We start from the raw sequence: 17500 nt of genomic DNA, 5'->3' as shown, positions 1-17500 counted from the left end.
CACACACACACACACACACACACACACACACACACACGTCGAGTGTGTATATATGGGTTTAATTGGGTGTTTATGAGTTTAATGTGTGGATTTTATGCATTGTTTGATACATCGTTTTGTACTCCTGCATTAATCAATCTCATCTCCCTCACTTTCACATTTTTCTCATGCTTTTCGCCAACACCAGGAGCAGTAAAGGGTAAACACCTCGTCGTAGGAGTAAACTAGACCAGAATTCAGTGAATTATCTGGCGAGCAGGTGAGTGTCCATTCCATCGTGATGAAATTGCAAGCATACCCTGACCCCAACCCCCAACCAGACAATGCATTTTGGGGACGTGCGTATGTGAGATTATGGGAATGATTGTTTGCAACTATTTGCTGATGAATCTCTTAAGATGTCATTTGATCATCGAAGCTTGAGCAGGCGAATGTAATGTAAAAAAGTTTTGATTTGCCATTTTTGTTGTTACTGATTTGGTCGAGGAGGTAAAATGGGGATTAGATTAGAATAGCTGTTTCTTTGTGCATGTTGGAATATGTGTGTTGTGATTGCTCTAATTGAAGAGATCGTGCGGTGCATCATGGATAACATCACAAAATTGTATTATGGTATCCTAAATGTCAAAATGCTAACTATTGGGAACCAAATATGTGCGATTGATCTTCATTTTGATTCTGTGAATTCAGTAAGGAATGATCAGTTTTGCCAACAATGACTAAAGAATCGAATGGAATAGGACATCTCAATGATGAAAATTGTGTGCAATACTGAGGCCATTTGAGGATTCGGAAAACTGGTGGTCGAGGGATGATTTTCATGGGAATTCAATCTGACGTTTGAGAATCTTACCAACAGGTGCATGTTCTGGAACTTGGCCTTGGAAGGAAGGCTGGGAAAATAATGGTCGATTGTCATTCTGATCAATCACCCGAACCACAAGTGGTGCTGGATCTCCCACATGTCGGTCAGAAGGGTCAACCAAAGCAACGGTGAGCTGAATACAGAGAGTATAATCCAGGAAGTTAATGGATTGGGAGTTGAAGGTGTGATGATAAGTGACAACAAATTAGAAAAATCGAAGGAAGTTAAGAATAAAGGGTGGAATAGGATGAAAACGAGTGCAGCAAAGAAGAAATCGTGACATTATGAAGTCTTAACCATGAGAAAATGAATGAATAAAGGGTGAAAGGAGCATGATCAAAATGCAGAGAGGATCAGAAGATAAAGATAAAATTTTCTTACTTTTTTTTAATTTTATTTTAAATGATCACACCTGAAAGAGAGGAGTTTTCTCTCGATCAAGAGGTTGAGTCACGAAGACTTCTCCCGTATGCCAGTCCATCTTGAAGATTCCCTGATCTGCAGCTTCACCTTCCAGGGTGAACCGCACAGTTTCTTCAGGAGTTCCCATCAGTCCAACCTGCTCCCAGTCGAAATCCATTTGCTTTATTATTCAAATATTTGAACCTGAATGGTACCGTAAGTGCAGTCCTAATATTCATGTTATTGTTTGCATCATTGCATTTCAGTGAACAACCAGCCAAAGGAGCAAGTCTGAAAGTCATCTTTACCTGTGAGTATGTCACCTCCGCAATGTCGAATTTAAGTTTCCCTTTACCTTTCATGAAGAACATTGAGAAAACTGTTTGATTGTCTTTGGTCTTTCTCGCTATTATTTGGTAATAAAACTCAGACGAGCTTGAACATGAGGTGAATATGGTGAGGTCTGCCTTCACTACTTAACCCCTTGCAGTGATGCATTATTAATTTTTTGTTGCATTTGTTTTTAATGTTGCATCAAATATTGCTCAAAAAATGAAGGTGCAGACAAATGCAGCCTGTCCTCCAGGAAAGGATCAGGCCGACGTTTTGACCTCCGAGCGGTCATCTGGGACTCTGCAAACATCATGTCCCGGGTGTTGATTATCCCCCCGAGGTTCAGGGCATCATGTCACTGTAATATGTAGATGGTGAGGCCTCTGTTTTCACCATCCGGTGCAATTGTCCTGAACAATTATTAAGTGTCATTTCAAGTAGGGAGGGTCTTCATGGCAGAAAGAAAAGATGCATTAGTTGATACCGGACTTGATTATCTTCTTATCCTTTTGGGGAGGAAACGTTTCACCAGTTATTTCGTAAAATGGTCACATAATGTGGGTTAAATTGCTAACTGATATGATGCATTAATGGAGAACAGTCAAAGGAAGTCTCTTTGCTCATACAGGGTGTTCCAAAAAGACCTGGACAACATTGGTTGTTAATCTATAATTTGGAACCACAAAATGATGCAACGATACCCTTTGGTTTATATGATCGAGAAACTCATAAAGTTTTGTGCGCATTAATTAATTATCAATACACTTCAATGTGAGCTCCGTTTGTCACACGCAGATAACCTGGTTACACTGGGCCGTTGTGGGGGAATTAATTTCCAATAAAGTGTGGAACAAGCCGGGAGGCGACGATGGTTCGTGGGCATTATTGAAGAATGCCACGATAGGTACAATTGAGTTAGTGGAAGCTTTTGAGGAAGCCCTCCCGTAAAAACCTATCTCTTCCGTCAAAATTGACCAGATCAAATCGGATTTTTTTATGTGTTGTACTTATGGACATTACGCACATCTTCTCGGAAATGAAATTGCGAGAAAAAAATCGAGAAAAAAATAAATATAAAGTTCAAGTGGGCGTGGCTCCGCCCACAAGGGGCGTGGGACGCCCCTCGTACAAAAAGACACAACTCGACCATGATATCTCGCTTGTGTCCAAGTTTCATCAAGATCGCATCAAACGTCACGGAGCTATGCTCTGGAGAGAGTCACAAACAGACAGACAGACAGACACAACAAAAATAGTGGTCACTGCTGGTGCCCACGAACCAATATTGAGGGAGTTTGCTGGGATTGTCCTTTGACAGCATAATAGCAGAGATCCATGGGAATTCCACATTATATAAAATTCAAGTCCTCGACAACCTACCCCCCCCCCCCCCAAGTCCTCAATCCCACCCACAAAGACTCAAACCCGCTATCCCACTCTCTGTCCCCTCTCTGCCCCGCCGCCGTCCCCCCATCCCAATTCCATGTCCTCTCCTCCCCCTTTTTTCGTCAAGTCTCCAACCACAGGTCCGCAACTCCTTCTTTCTTCTTCAAGTCCTCAATCTTCCCAACTCCAAGTCTGCGTAATACTCACTAACCACTAATAATGCTGAGGTTTCTCAGTGAAGCAAATGGACAAAAAGGCAATTATTATTTTGGACCGAATTAACTGAATAGTTTGTGGTTGTATATCTATTTTTTTACTTCCGGTAGGTGTGCGAACCAGAAACTCTGAGCCTATACTCCGTCCGTTTGCACAACCAAGGCACAAAAATGCGCGTCACTTGAAATTGCGTGAATATCGATACGTATACACCTCCCCATGCACTGTCCGGTCACAAAAGCTCGAAAATGAGGCATCATTCAGCATTATACGTGCTGTGGTTATGACGTTTAACCCGTGTAGACACAATCACACAACTTCCATGAAAATAGGTATATATATATATATATATATATATATATATATATATATATATATATATATATATATATATATATATATATATATATATATCGATTAACTCTCCACATATTGGTGTCCGTCACAGAAAGACTTTATCTCCATATCCTGCACAGGTGTTCCAAAAAGACCCAGACAACTTAGATTGTAAATATATTTGGAACCACAAATGATACAATGACACCCTTTGGTTTATATGATGCAGAAACTCATAATGTTTGGTACACATCATCAATACACTTCAACATGTGCAGGACATCAAGGCGGAACACGAGTTCTTGTCATGTTCGGCTCAGCATGTTTGCGTCCACCAGTGTGCATGCAGCTGTGATCCTAGAATGAGAATCCTGCAGCTTTGCCACCTTGGTGTTGTCGACAACATCTTTGACAAACCCCCACAGCAAAATAAATTAAGGGGGGTGACGTCTGGTGATCGTGGAGGCCAGGCAGGTGGTCCGTCTCGGCCAATCCAGTGACTTGGAAAATTTTCATTCAGGACGATTCATAAGACTAAGACCCAATGAGGGAAGCGCATTCCTGTTGAAAAATGATATTTGGTTGCAGGTCTTCAATCTGTGGGAAGGCAAACCCTTCAAACATGTTCATGTAAATTGTTGATGACACTGTGTCCCCCACAAGGAAAAATGGACCCACTAAGCAGTCATGGAGAAGGCCACATCACACATTGACCTTCGGACTGTCGCGTATGTGTTCAGCGACCATGACGTGGGGGATTTTAAGAGCCCCAGATCCTCACATTTTGCCGTTGACCTTCCCCGATACATGCTGAGCATGCAACCAAGGCGTCTGTTGAAAGGATCATCAAATATCGAAAGGTTGGAGCCGATAAGTGAGACTGATCTTGAGAAGGTGACACTAGATGTAGTAGGCCTCAGGCCTCTGGTGTCAGCCTATGCGCCATTGCAATTGGAATCTATCCAACTACAGAACCAGTGTTTTGTTTTTGTTTTTTTTCAGGAGCGATCGAGACAGTGGTCTGTTGTCGATCCACTGCCAAAAAAAGGTTTTCTTTTAACGTAACTTTTGTTCACTCAAGAGGAGTTCTGAGTTTAACGTATGTACATTTGATGATTGAACAACACATCGTCCATATTTTTCCCTATTTTCATGGAAGTTGTGTGATTGTGTCTACACGGGTTAAACGTCGTAACCACAGCACGTATAATGCTGAATGATGCCTCATTTTAGAGCTTTTGGGACTGGACAGTGCATGGGGAGGTGTATAAATATCGATATTCACGCAATTTCAAGTGACGTGCGTTTTTGTTCCTTGGTTGTGTAAACGGACGGAGTATAGGCTCAGAGTTTCTGGTTCGCACACCTACCGGAAGTAAAAAAATAAATAAAACAACCACAAACTATTCAGTTAATTCCGTCCAAAATAATAATTGCCTTTTTGTCCATTTACTTCACTGAGAAACCTCAGCATTATTAATGGTTAGTGAGTATTACGCAGACTTGGGGTTGGGAAGATTGAGGACTTGAAGAAGAAAGAGGGAGTTGCAGACCTGTGGTTGGAGACTTGACGAAAAAGGGGGAGGATGGGACATGGAATTGTACTGGGGGCGGAGCAGAGAGGGGACAGAGAGTGGGAGAGGGGGTTTGAGTCTTTGTAGGTGGGATTGAGGACTTGGGGGAGGGGGCGGAGGGTTTAGAAGACTTGAATTTTACATAACACGGAATTTCCGTGGATCCCTGCTATTATGCTGTCAAAGGACAATCCCAGCAAACTCCCTCAATATTCCACACTTTATTGGAAATTAATTCCTCCACAACAGCCCAGTGTAACCAGGTTATCTGCTAGTCCTGTATATATCTACATTTGTGAAGTTAGCTATCAGAGTGAGCTGATCTTTTAGAGGCCATCTCCAAAGCTTTGGTGGAGCTTTGTTTGTGGTACTGTTTGGTTCCATTTTTCTGTAAATCGTGTTCGAGCTTTATCAAAAAAAGACAAAAAAAAAAAAACAACAAAAACACTTGCTGTTTAGCCAGCATCGATGAACCTTCTGTAGAACCACAGGGTGATTCACTGAAATGTAATGCTAAACTCGCTAATTCAGGCAGAACAAATTATGGAGATGAGAGGCCAGTTTGTGCCAGGACAATGGAATTCCAGGGTAACATTGAGGGGATGATGTTGAGGTTAAAACGTTGAGCAAACGAAGCATGCCTGCCCAATGCGGTATGGAAATGGTCCACGTAGATTCTCAGAAACAAACATGTCGGAGGCGAAGATCATGTTATCAGAGTGCACGAACACTCCACTGTCTGGCAGCCATGGCCTGTGGGAGGGTAGTGTACTGGCTTCCACCACATCATCCTAGGGGTTTGGATTTGAGTGAGGATAAGAGTTGTTATTGGTCAAGATAGTAACCAGGGATGGCAATATTACAACCAAACTAGAGAAATGGACGATCAAACAAATTAAATGACATGATAACAGCAAAAATGGATGTGAATAGTTCATTATATATATATATATATATATATATATATATATATATATATATATATATATATATATATATATATATATATATATATATATATAATCAGGCAGCTACAATATGATGAAATGATCTTAGACATTTTGACATGAGATGACTGTTGGAATTTTTCAGTTTTAAGTGCAGGTGAAAGGTAAGGCTCAGTTAGTCATTCAGAGCTTGCTAATGTAACAAGGGAAGGGAATAATAGAACCACAATGAGTAGATTAACATCACGTGTCCACAAATAAGAAGGGGCAGGCAAATTATCTCCACCCAAAAGGTCATTAATGTGCCACCTGGGTTTTACGAACAATCCAATCATGGAATGGCATTTAACTCGACTTGCTGAAACTTCGAATCCAAAACTCTAATACTGTTGCCTTTAGCTGGATTTCAACCCACGATATCTGGGATGTCACAGCGTGTCCTCACTAACAAGCCACCGTTGCACTCTAACCTTTAAACCTGACCCTCAGGAAGACATGAAGGGGAAATGTCCTTGAGCAGAGATTGTTGTTTCAAAATTGAGAAAAAAGTTAAGAGCAATCGAAGACCTGAGTGCAAGAAGTACTTTAGTCACAAAATAACACTTTTGAGATATTGAGGAAAAAACTTTTCAAAACATGCTGCAGATACTTTTTTTTAAAAGGTGGCATAATATGGAGCCTGTTGCTGGTTCCAGGGGCTATACAGAGCAGACAACCCCTTTTTGTGGAAAAAGAATCCTTTATTACGAAGAAAACGAGAAAATTAGTTTTGGACTTAAGTACTTTTTGCGACGAAATGGCTGGACTTGGGTACTTAAAACACACAAAGCCCTTTATTGCTTATTTTTGATTGTCAAACAGTCATTTTTGCTCTGTCTCCTGGAGCTGTACTGTGTACACACATCCAATACATGGGGAATCTGGGTCAGCACAGCATTGCACTGCACTGCCACATGCACAGTTTTGTGAGGGCTCAAAAGCTGATGACTAATGTCGTGCCTTTTTCAGTATCAGCAAAGTATAATGCATAGAAACTACATACCTGATGCTTTGGCATCCTTCGTTCTCTTTGTAGCCCAGTCTCCAGGGTTTCTTTTACGTTTTTTGCCCCTGTCATGCCTGTTATCAGGGTTATCCTCATTCACACCGTGCTGTCCAGCCTCCATGGTCGCCATTTTCACAGCTTGTCACGTGACACACACTAGCATTTTGATTGGACAGTCATGGACTTAGTAACTTCTTGCTCAAACATTATGGACTTGGGTATTTCTTGCACTTCAGTTTGGTGAATTCAACAATGACCATATACCAATATACAGGACTTGAGTACTTATTTTCGGAATTTTTTGGTATCAAATGATGCTCCGGCCATTATAGATTACAGAACTGGTGCCAGCTCATTTTTTTCAAAAATGTGACTTAAGTACTTCTTGCACCCAGGTCTTCTATAAATTGAAATGTTAGCTGGTCAACCTGTGAGCGAGTCCACTAATATAGATGAATGTCATGGGGGTGAAGGGATGGGGTCTGGGAGGGGGTTTTGTGTAAATCTCGGCTCGGGAAGGAGCAAAATGGCACAGGGCAGCACAGACTGATAAAGGATCAGAGGAGAACAGGGAAGCAATGACGTCAGATAGAGTGGATGTGGCAGAAAGAAAAGGGGCCGGAGGGAGGGAGTGGTGTTAGCGAGAGAAGAGAGCGATTATCAATCATCTAAACCACAACCCCATTACCAACCACGCCTGCTTCAGCCTCAGGTTCCACTGTGATTGGCTCTTCACTGCAAGAAGCACCATCCGCACAGGGGACAGGTGTGTCTGACAGGCATGGGACCTAAATGAAAATAAGAATGGAAAGGAGGGAATACCTTCAGTTACACTCAAAAAACAACATCGGGTGTAATTCCCTCCATACATCTCTTGCTCTGCAGCCGTAAACGTGTGAAACATACTCCTATCTCCTCCAAATCTCCTGTCACTTTGTAACTTGCATCTTTCACCATTTCTGTATCCAAGTCGAGGCTCGTGGAAGAGCTACAGCAGAATGTGAAGAGGGAAACACCAACAACTCCTTCCCTTATTTGTCTTTCCTCTCATCCTCTTATTTTCCTCCCATTAATATTGTTTTTTTTTTAATTATTATCCAGCACAACCTCACTCCCTCCTCTCCTTTATCACCATGGATACACAATACACAATAAATAGGTGGTCCCCAATTGGATTGAAACTGCTTATTTCTTGAAACTGCAGAACTTGCTGAATCACTCCAAGAGCATCATCCCATTTTCTTCCACTCTCTTCCCCTCCAATTATCATTGTGTGTTGATATCCATCCAGTAGATTCCATTTCATAGAGAGGGGGGAGGGCAGTGGTGAATCATCTGAAATTATTGAGGCTGAAACATCAGGCCTCATACTTGAGGGGGGCCCCCAATCTGGTCAGAAACAAATTGATCATGTATTAAATGCTTTTGCAACATGAAATGAAAGATGTCTTTGCTAATGTGGAGATAGCTTTTCGAACGTCTTAAACTTTACTGGTGAACGTAGTTTTTCAAAGCTGAAGGTATAAAGGACGGAGATGCTGGTATAAAGATAAAAAAAGAGGCTGCTGTCTGTCTGTCAGAAGGTTGAGGATGTCATGGCAGAGGGCAGAGTCATCAGCAAAGAGATAAAGAGGATTTTCCAGAGAGTCAGAGAGATCATTGATGAAGATCAGGAAGAGGACTGGGCCAAGAACACTGCCTTGAGGTACTCCAGCCTTGACAGGCAGAGGAGAAGAAAGGATTCTGTTGAGAGCCACACATTGGCGATGAGAGTGGAGGAAGTCAGTCCTCCAAGAGTGGAATTGGCCTTGGATTCCATAGGCAGACAGTTTGGAGAGCAGGGCGGGATGCCAGACTATCATAAGATGGAGATATGGCCAGAGAGACGCCCCTAATCTCGCGTCTAATATTGAGAGCATCCATCCATTGTTGGGAGAGTCGAAGCAGCACGTCCAAGGTAGAGTGACCTTGTCTGAATCTGAATTGATGTGTTTATTCATGTTATCACAAAGTTTAGTTCATCTTTCAGGACATTTTACTACTTTGTTCTTTTGTTTAAAGTAACTCATGGCAAACAAACGGAGAACAATGTACCTTCCATATACCTACATATGCTGCGTACAAAACGATAATGATAATTATAATGGGACATGATAATGATGATAATGATAATGGTCCATAATAAGAATGACAATGCAAGAATGATAATGATACATCATGATAATGGGATATAATGATGATGACTGTCTCTGTGTGCAGGCCATACCATTTTTACTATTTGACCCTTTGCCATCATTTTTTTCAACAAACCCTTATTATGAGAATTTGGAGAAAAATAATTAATAATAATTGGGGCAAAGTCACAGCCAGAACAAATAAGCCTTCTCAGCCTGTCAAGCGTGAGATGCCCCGTATTTTAATCGCTTCTGTGTTTCTTTATTTATTTATCATTAACCTTCAATACGTCTGCCGAGGACATAACATTTTTCCATTTCAGATTTTGTCATCAAATTTTCAATAAACCTTTATTACGAGAATATGGAGAACGCAAATGAATGAAACGTACCTTTTTGTTATTTTTAATTGTCGTTTTTGTGGTTTAGTTGGCGTACAAAGCGGACACGGACGGACTTTTCATTAAGAGATGCTTTATGGTTTTGTCTCATCTCATGGACATTGTTGTTTACATGCTTATTAGAATTTGAACTGGTTATATGTGAATGAGAACTGTCGAGCCAGCACTGTGACACACCATTCCATTCCTGGAAACGCTGCCAAGATCCGAAAATATCTCGAGCGTACTGCACAAGCATTGCTTCAATGTTAACCCGAACAGCACTAACTCCCCAACTTGAGAACCACAACAACGTTTCAACCACAATTCCTCCATCTTGCAACATTCGTTTGTTCAGCATATGTTGTCTCCAACTGTGAGCGAACATACTGCTATGAACAAAAGTTTGGTGTGAATTGTTTAACTGATTTGAAGAATTTCGGCCCTTTTTTGTTGAAACTCTTTCTCAACACAGCAACTCAAATTAAAGTTAATGGAATAGTCGACGGTGACAAATAAAGCAACCATGCAGGACGGAGGATAAATTAACAGCCAACACTGAAAGTCCCAAGTTCGAACGAGAAATGATATAGTTCTTCTTTTAAGGTGCAGGTTTGGAACAAAAAAAGAATGAATATATAGTAAATGTCAATTTCCACTCATTCATTCATTCCAAACGTTGGAGATCATGATTAAAAAAAAAGGTATGTCAAGGGTCTTTAATTGATTTGCAGTTTTAAATCTATTCTATTGTCTTGAAATGGTCTTGCTTGACACACACAGACCCATCTCATTTGCTTTATGAAATAAGAAGTAGATGGGTCTGTCAACATTGACCTTTCCAAGAGGCTATTTCATTATATTACAATCTTTACGATAATGGAGCAAATGTGGAAGTCACCAAAACTCCAAAATTGACACATGTGGTGGAAATAGCGTCACCTTTGGAAGGAGCCGGTATTACAAATCATCTTCCTTTTTATCCCCCGCCAACCAACGAAGTTGGCGGGGGATAGAGAAATGGGTTCCGTCCGTCCGTCCGTCACATTTCGTTTCCGGAGCTTAACTACAAATCCCCTCAAAATATATTTACTAAATTTGGTACACATATCAAGCAAGTGGTGAACTGGTTGGTGCCTTCTGATATTTAGAGATTTCCCCCCAAAATATTTCTGTCACTTTTCATGGAAACAAGTTGGGTATGAAGAAATAATTGAGGTTAACCTTTGTTTCCAGAGCATAGTTGCAAAACTACTAACTATTTCTTTATGAAATTTGGTACACACATCAAGAATATATTGAACTGGTGCCTTTTGCTACTTGTCCTCATTTACTATGGTGGGGGATATCGAAGACTTTGTCTTCAACGGATGTGAGTTGAGATTGTTATTATGTGAAGAATGATATGTTGTGATTAATAAATAAATAAAAAAAATGACACAAATTATAAAGTACATTTCCAAGACTGTGCCACAGCACATTAACCATCGTAAGTGGGCCGAGAAGGGTACACCCACCAGGAGGGAGGGTGGGAGTACCCTGCTAATACTCTGAATTGAGCTTACGTAGAAAACCAATCACATTTTCCCCTTTGTTTCATGACGATTTTGAATCCCACATGGTTGGTGGAATGCATTTGGTCGACCTTTAACTCCAATTCCCTGGCAACTCTTCCGTGACATAACTTTTTCTTGGAAGTTCTAAATTCCACCAACAGAATTTGCGTCCCCAAGTTTATGTGAAGGTTAATTATTTGTTACTTCTTCAAAAGGTTTGTGAGATTAAAAATTGTGAATATTCTTATTTCGGCCACCGCACATGGCTGTGGGTGGCATTATTGGCTGGGGGCGTCACTATGCTGCTGCCGCAGTTCCCCCTGTAGGTAGATCAGAGCAGAAAAATGTGATCTGATCAGGATGTCAGCGGTGGCTCACATATTCTTCCTGAAAGACATTGTGGAATCTTTATCGTCCACCAACTAATGCCAGCAGACAGGACGGCCAGTTTAACGTCCATACGAGGAATGACACCTGCATTGATACCTCATCCTGCCTGCGAAATATCAGGATAACAGTCTATCGGGGAGTTGATAATTGAGCCCAGGCTCGGCAACTCAAAGGCCAATATTTGAGAGAGAGATTTTTCCATCCATCCATTAGGACCATACTCTGTGCAGAGCGTTGGTGCCGCCGAAGCAGTCTCCTTGGCTATTGGGAACAATCCTGGATGGGTCGCCACTCCGACACAGTATACCAGCAAGCTGGCACTCATTTTGCCGACCTCGGAAGGATGACAGGCAGAGTCAACCCCACCTGGTGTGAATTCAACAGCTGAGCGGGATCCCAAGCCCACTACCTTAACCATTAAGCCAACACCAGGCATGAGAGATATATGTATATATATATATATATATATATATATATATATATATATATATATATATATATATGTATATATATATGTGTATAGATATATATATGTATATATATATGTGTATAGATATATATATATGTATATATATATATATATATATATATATATATATATATATATATATATATGTATATATATATATATGTATATATATATATATATATATATGTATATATATATATATATATATATGTATATATATGTTTATATATATATATATATATATGTATTTATATATATATATATGTATTTATATTTATATATATATATATATATATGTATTTATATATATATATATATATATATATATATATATATATATATATATGTATTTATATATATATATATATATATATGTATTTATATATATATATATGTATGTATTTATATATATATATATATATATATATATGTATTTATATATATATATATGTATTTTTATATATATATATATATATATATATATATATATATGTATTTATATATATATGTATTTATATATATGTATTTATATATACATATATGTATTTATATATATGTATTTATATATATATATATATGTATTTATATATATATGTATTTATATATATATGTATATATATATATATGTATATATATATGTATTTATTTATATATATATATATATATATATATATATATATATATATATATATATATATATATATATATATATATATGTATTTATATATATATAGATATATATAGATATATATATATATATATATATATATATATATATATATATATATATATATATATATATATATATATATATATATATATATATGACGGACAGACGGGACATGGCTGAAATTTCTGGATCACATGAACTCATGGGTGCCATTTTGTTTCCAACTTTTTTGTTTCGGCTTCTGCTTCATATTTCAACACAGGAAATAGTTTATTTGTCAATTTTCTGATTGTGTGATGCTTTTGCTACAAAATGACGGGATGTCGTGCATAAGTTATTTTGTTTGTTTGTTTCATTGACTCCGCAGGGGAATGGTCCAGTCCAAACACCAAAGTGGCCCCTGGATTGAAAAGGAAAAAATGGGAACATTTAGGATGGAGATGTCACAAATTATTGGTCAATAGTAAAATAAACGAGGGGCCAAGGGGCTCATGGGAACTTTGTGGGAAAAATAAGGAGCGTTCCAGATGGCACGAACAGTGCAAGCTGTGGCCTTAGAAGGGCCTTCTGGAATTCCATGCTCAAGTCGTGAACTGGCAGAGAAGGGGACCTGAGATTATTCAACAGATGATGGGGCAACCTCCCAAGGTGCTACACCTGGGTTCAGGCTTCTCGCTTTCTGGCAGTAAGCTTGCAGGGGTACTGACTCCAACAGTATCTTATAGCAGGCAATGCAGAACCAGGAATGCAACCCTGAAAGCTGAAAGAACCCCCAAAAATCACAACCCCCCACCCCATCTGGCATCTTGCCTTAAGAACTTGAAACAGAACCAATATTCCGTGAACCCCGAGAGTGAGAGGTGGTGGTACCACCCCGGGTGGGTGTGAGCAGCCTACCACATTTAAAAAATGGAATTCAGAATGTACCGATTCCCTCGAGATCCTGGAAGGAGCAAAGCATGGGAGATTAAAGTCTGTCGACTGGGCTGGAAAGCGTCATTTTCTTTTCTGTGCAAGGAAAGTCTTCATCTCATGTGTGTTTGTGTACTGCTTTGACGGTTTACAGATCAGAAGAGTTTGAGTTGAATTCAAGACTTTATCTTGTAAATATTTTCAAGTATTTGTGTGTTTGTTTGTGAGTGTGTGTATATATATATATATATATATATATATATATATATATATATATATATATATATATATATATATATATACATATAAAATTTATGGTTTTTCTTTCACGGCTGAACCACAGCACCGAGAGGTCCCAAGGTTTGGGTGGAGGTGGGCCTACATAAAAATCTGGGAAATGTTTTAAGCTTCCACATGTTGGCCTTGACGTCCGTTTTGAGGCCACCAAAGGCCACTCTAAAGTGTACATTATGATGTGTGGCCAGGTAGTGCTCCCACGGTCCGCAGGCAAAAGGCAACCACCATGAAGTCAATAATTCCAAAGCTTTTCAATTTCCAACACATTCTGAAACCATCGCTGGGAAAAGGACATCCAGCTGGGCAGTGCCGGATATCATTTCATTTTCTGAAGAGATTGATCATTTCTGAATTCCGTCGTGTTTTTGGGTGGTCGTGAGACTACCCTTAGTCTCAGGTTTTCCGTCTGTCCGTCTGTCCGTCTGTCCGTCTGTCCGTCTGTCTGTATGTCTGCATGTCCGTCTGTCTGTATGTCTGTCTGTATGTCTGTTGGGTGGTCGCAAGACTACCGTTATTCTCTGGTTTTCCGTCTGTTTGTTTGTATGTAATGGACAGCTCTGGAGGCCAGAGGAATCAACCGATTTTGATGAAACTTGACTGGTTGGTTCATATCAGGATCTAGTTGTATAAGTTTGAGCACCGTTGCTATGGACGCCACCGTTGCCTAGCAACGGGACTTTGAAATTTTTGAAAAAAATCCGAAAAATATTTATATATTTTTTTTTCGAAAATCAAAAATCGGCTTCCACGCTTTTATGCGCACCATAATCAACCTCTTTGTCAAAAATTTTCAGCCCGATCCGTCAAAAACTGTGACGAGTATGCAATTATATAGCGACCACCCATGTCGCCTACCGGCTTGTCTGTTTGTTTGTATGTAATGGACGGCTCTGGAAGCCAGAGGAGTCAACCGATTTTGATGAAACTTGACTGGTAGGCTCATTCCAAGATTTAGTTGTTACCCCCCCCCCCCGCCCCACTTTGTTACCCCCCCCACCCCACGTACTCAAACCTTCCCCCTCAAAGCCTTCCCCTCATGTTTCCCCCACAAAGCCCCACAACCCTGGCATTGCACCCTCCCAATGCCTCCTCCCCTGTGCCTAACTATGTGAACTTGAAACATCTGAGGTATCCACTCCAACCTGACAGATATCTCAATGCAAGCCGCTGCCGATACACTGGACGTCATCTGTTTCACAGAATTATTCGTCCGACAAGACCTCCATAACTCCTTGCTGTCTCATCCTGGATATTCCTCCTCTGATTTGATAGGGCCAAACCCCACCCTTGTGTCAGAGTTGCACTTTACGTTCAGAACTCAATTTCTCACTCCCCTTGTACTGATCTTACACCTTCCAATCCCTGGGAGTACCTCTGACTGCGACTTTTCCTCCGCTCCTCTTTTCCATCCAACAGTGACAATTCCATCTCCATCTCTCACAGAAAAATATGGACCAACTTTTAACCACTCGTCCCAACTCTCTTCCTCAAATGTGGTGATTTAAATTGTCAACTTGCAAATTGGCTGGGTGATGGTACCTCTCTCACCAGACATGGCACTTTCCCAATAGACATCTCTGACTCCATGAGACTGACTCAATCTGTGAACTATCCCACCTGGATTTCTCTCAATGGCAAATCCACACTTTGGGACTTATCTCCTGCTCTTCCTCTGCTCAAATTGGTTGATCTGATGACATGCTTAAGAGAGTGAACATCTCTCTGGCAATTCTCAGAGAGCTGCCTCAGTGCCGGCGAATCTGATGTTTCACTCAGGAAGATGCGACGGGACTGCAATGAGCCATCTCACTTCAGGACTGGTCTCCTTCCACAGAAACCTGGTCTCTCTTTCACACAGATCCATCTCGTCTTCACTAATCCTACCTTTCTTCCCACCCTTGGTACAGTGAATCCAATGGTGAGGCAGTTGCTCTGAAACAATTTGCCTTCTCTTCCTGGAAAGCAAACTCGATTGAAGGCAATCTCAGCTCATTCCACAAAGCCCGGAACAATTGTGTGTCCACTCTCAGGGGAGCCAGAAAACATCACCTGTCCAACCCCAAGAGTGAACTTTCAAACTTGTCTCTCTCCTTTAAAACTTGGTGGAACCTTGTTAAGTATGTCACCAGAGTATGCTCCCCTCCCAAGTATCTTCCCGCTCTTCGAATGGCACCACAACCAACTCCAATTGTGAGTTGGCCGAATGCCTTAATTCTGTATTTCCTTCCAAATCTTCTGTCCCTAACTGCTCACACTCTGTGCCCACTTGAGCCAATTGCACCCAACTGATCCTAAACGATGTGTCTTTTGCACTTGAGAAAGTGAAGAAGTTTCTGGCAACCCTCCACTGTGATTTTTGCAACAGGACCAGGCAGTCTCAGCTCACGTGTCCTGCTTTTCTTTTCTTTTTTTGCATACAATGTTGAGGCTCGTATGAGAGCTAAAACACAGAACGTACAACAAGGGGAGCAGGAGATAAGAGAGGTGGAAGAGAGGTGGAAGAGGGATAAGAGAGGTGAGATCTGTGGAAGGGAGAGGGATGGGGTAGGGTACACGGGGTAAACAAGATGGACATTACAGGGACTTTCAGGAAGTAAAGCAGGGAATTTGAAGGAGGTGGGCTTGGGTGGATTAACGGGGGTAGAAAAGATCGAGGATCTGGATGGGGGATGATAAGAGGTGGTGGTGAACAGCTGTTTTGAAGGCCTGGAGGGAAGAATGGGTGTTCCAGATGATCCTTTCGGAGAGACATTGTGAGATTTGTCAGGATTGAAAGACATGTTCCACGTGTTGGACCAGTTTGTGATTTTACCCAGATCTGCAGAGAGTGAAGAAGCTGATGCTTGCCGGTCTGAGGGATGACCGATGGTACGACAGAGGGTGGAGTCATCAGCAAAGAGATAAAGAAGATTTTCCAGAGAGTCAGAGAGATCATTGATGAAAACCAGAAAAAGAACAGGGCCCAGAACGCGACCTTGAGGACCTCCAGCCTGGATAGGAAGAGGGGATGAAAAAACTCCATTTCGGGCCGCACGTTGACTGCGACAGAAGAGGAAGTCTGTGAGTCATGAGTGGAAATGGCCTTGGATACCATGGGAAGAGGGTTTGGTGAATAGGACAAGGTGCCAGACCACATTGAAAGCATGGGAGATAGCTCTGATTTATTGTCTGGTATGAAGGACCTCCATCCATTGTTGGGAGAGCAGAAGCAGCACGTCCAGGGTGGAGTGGCCTGGTTTGAATCCAAATTGATGATCAGCCATTGGAGAAGAGGAAGGATTTGATGATGGAAGTGATGATGGATTCCATAACCTTGCTGTTGATTGGAAGAAGATTGATTGGTCTCTAGTTGCAGGGATCTGTTTTTGCATCTTTTTTATGCAGGGCAGTAATGTTTGCTGATTTCCAAGCAGATGGCAGATGACCTTGAGCAAATGAGAGGGTGAATAGAACAGAGAGAGGGTGAGCAAGAGCAGAGGAGCAGGTTTTTAGGACATCCATGAGTGCTGATGCCGTCTGGACCAGTTGCAGAATCTCAGTCGAGGTTT

General features: G+C 40.8%; 1 protein-coding gene and 1 long non-coding RNA gene across 5 annotated transcripts in view; one reads left to right on the top strand and one right to left on the bottom strand.

Annotated features, from left to right (window-relative positions):
• Positions 1-17500, bottom strand: part of LOC147027575 (cadherin-13-like) — a 164863-nt gene that overhangs the window by 50409 nt on the left and 96954 nt on the right. For both annotated transcript variants that reach the window (XM_085877079.1, XM_085877080.1), the window contains 4 exons: positions 7797-7892; positions 5754-5903; positions 1278-1424; positions 854-998 (listed from right to left, as the gene is read on the bottom strand). In XM_085877079.1, the coding sequence (XP_085733205.1) occupies positions 854-998; positions 1278-1424; positions 5754-5903; positions 7797-7892 (538 nt within the window). The remainder of the gene's footprint in view (positions 1-853; positions 999-1277; positions 1425-5753; positions 5904-7796; positions 7893-17500) is intronic.
• Positions 1-17500, top strand: part of LOC147027577 (uncharacterized) — a 45318-nt gene that overhangs the window by 19466 nt on the left and 8352 nt on the right. For all 3 annotated transcript variants that reach the window (XR_015057116.1, XR_015057117.1, XR_015057118.1), the window contains 2 exons: positions 188-259; positions 1534-1577. This is a non-coding gene — a long non-coding RNA (uncharacterized LOC147027577). The remainder of the gene's footprint in view (positions 1-187; positions 260-1533; positions 1578-17500) is intronic.

Source organism: Eptatretus burgeri, chromosome 4 (genome assembly GCF_056783735.1).
Source record: "Eptatretus burgeri isolate ZD-2024b chromosome 4, Ebu_testis_v1, whole genome shotgun sequence".
Lineage (NCBI taxonomy): Eukaryota > Metazoa > Chordata > Myxini > Myxiniformes > Myxinidae > Eptatretus > Eptatretus burgeri.
Note: the sequence above shows the minus strand (reverse complement) of the source record. Positions and strands in the feature narration are given on the sequence as shown.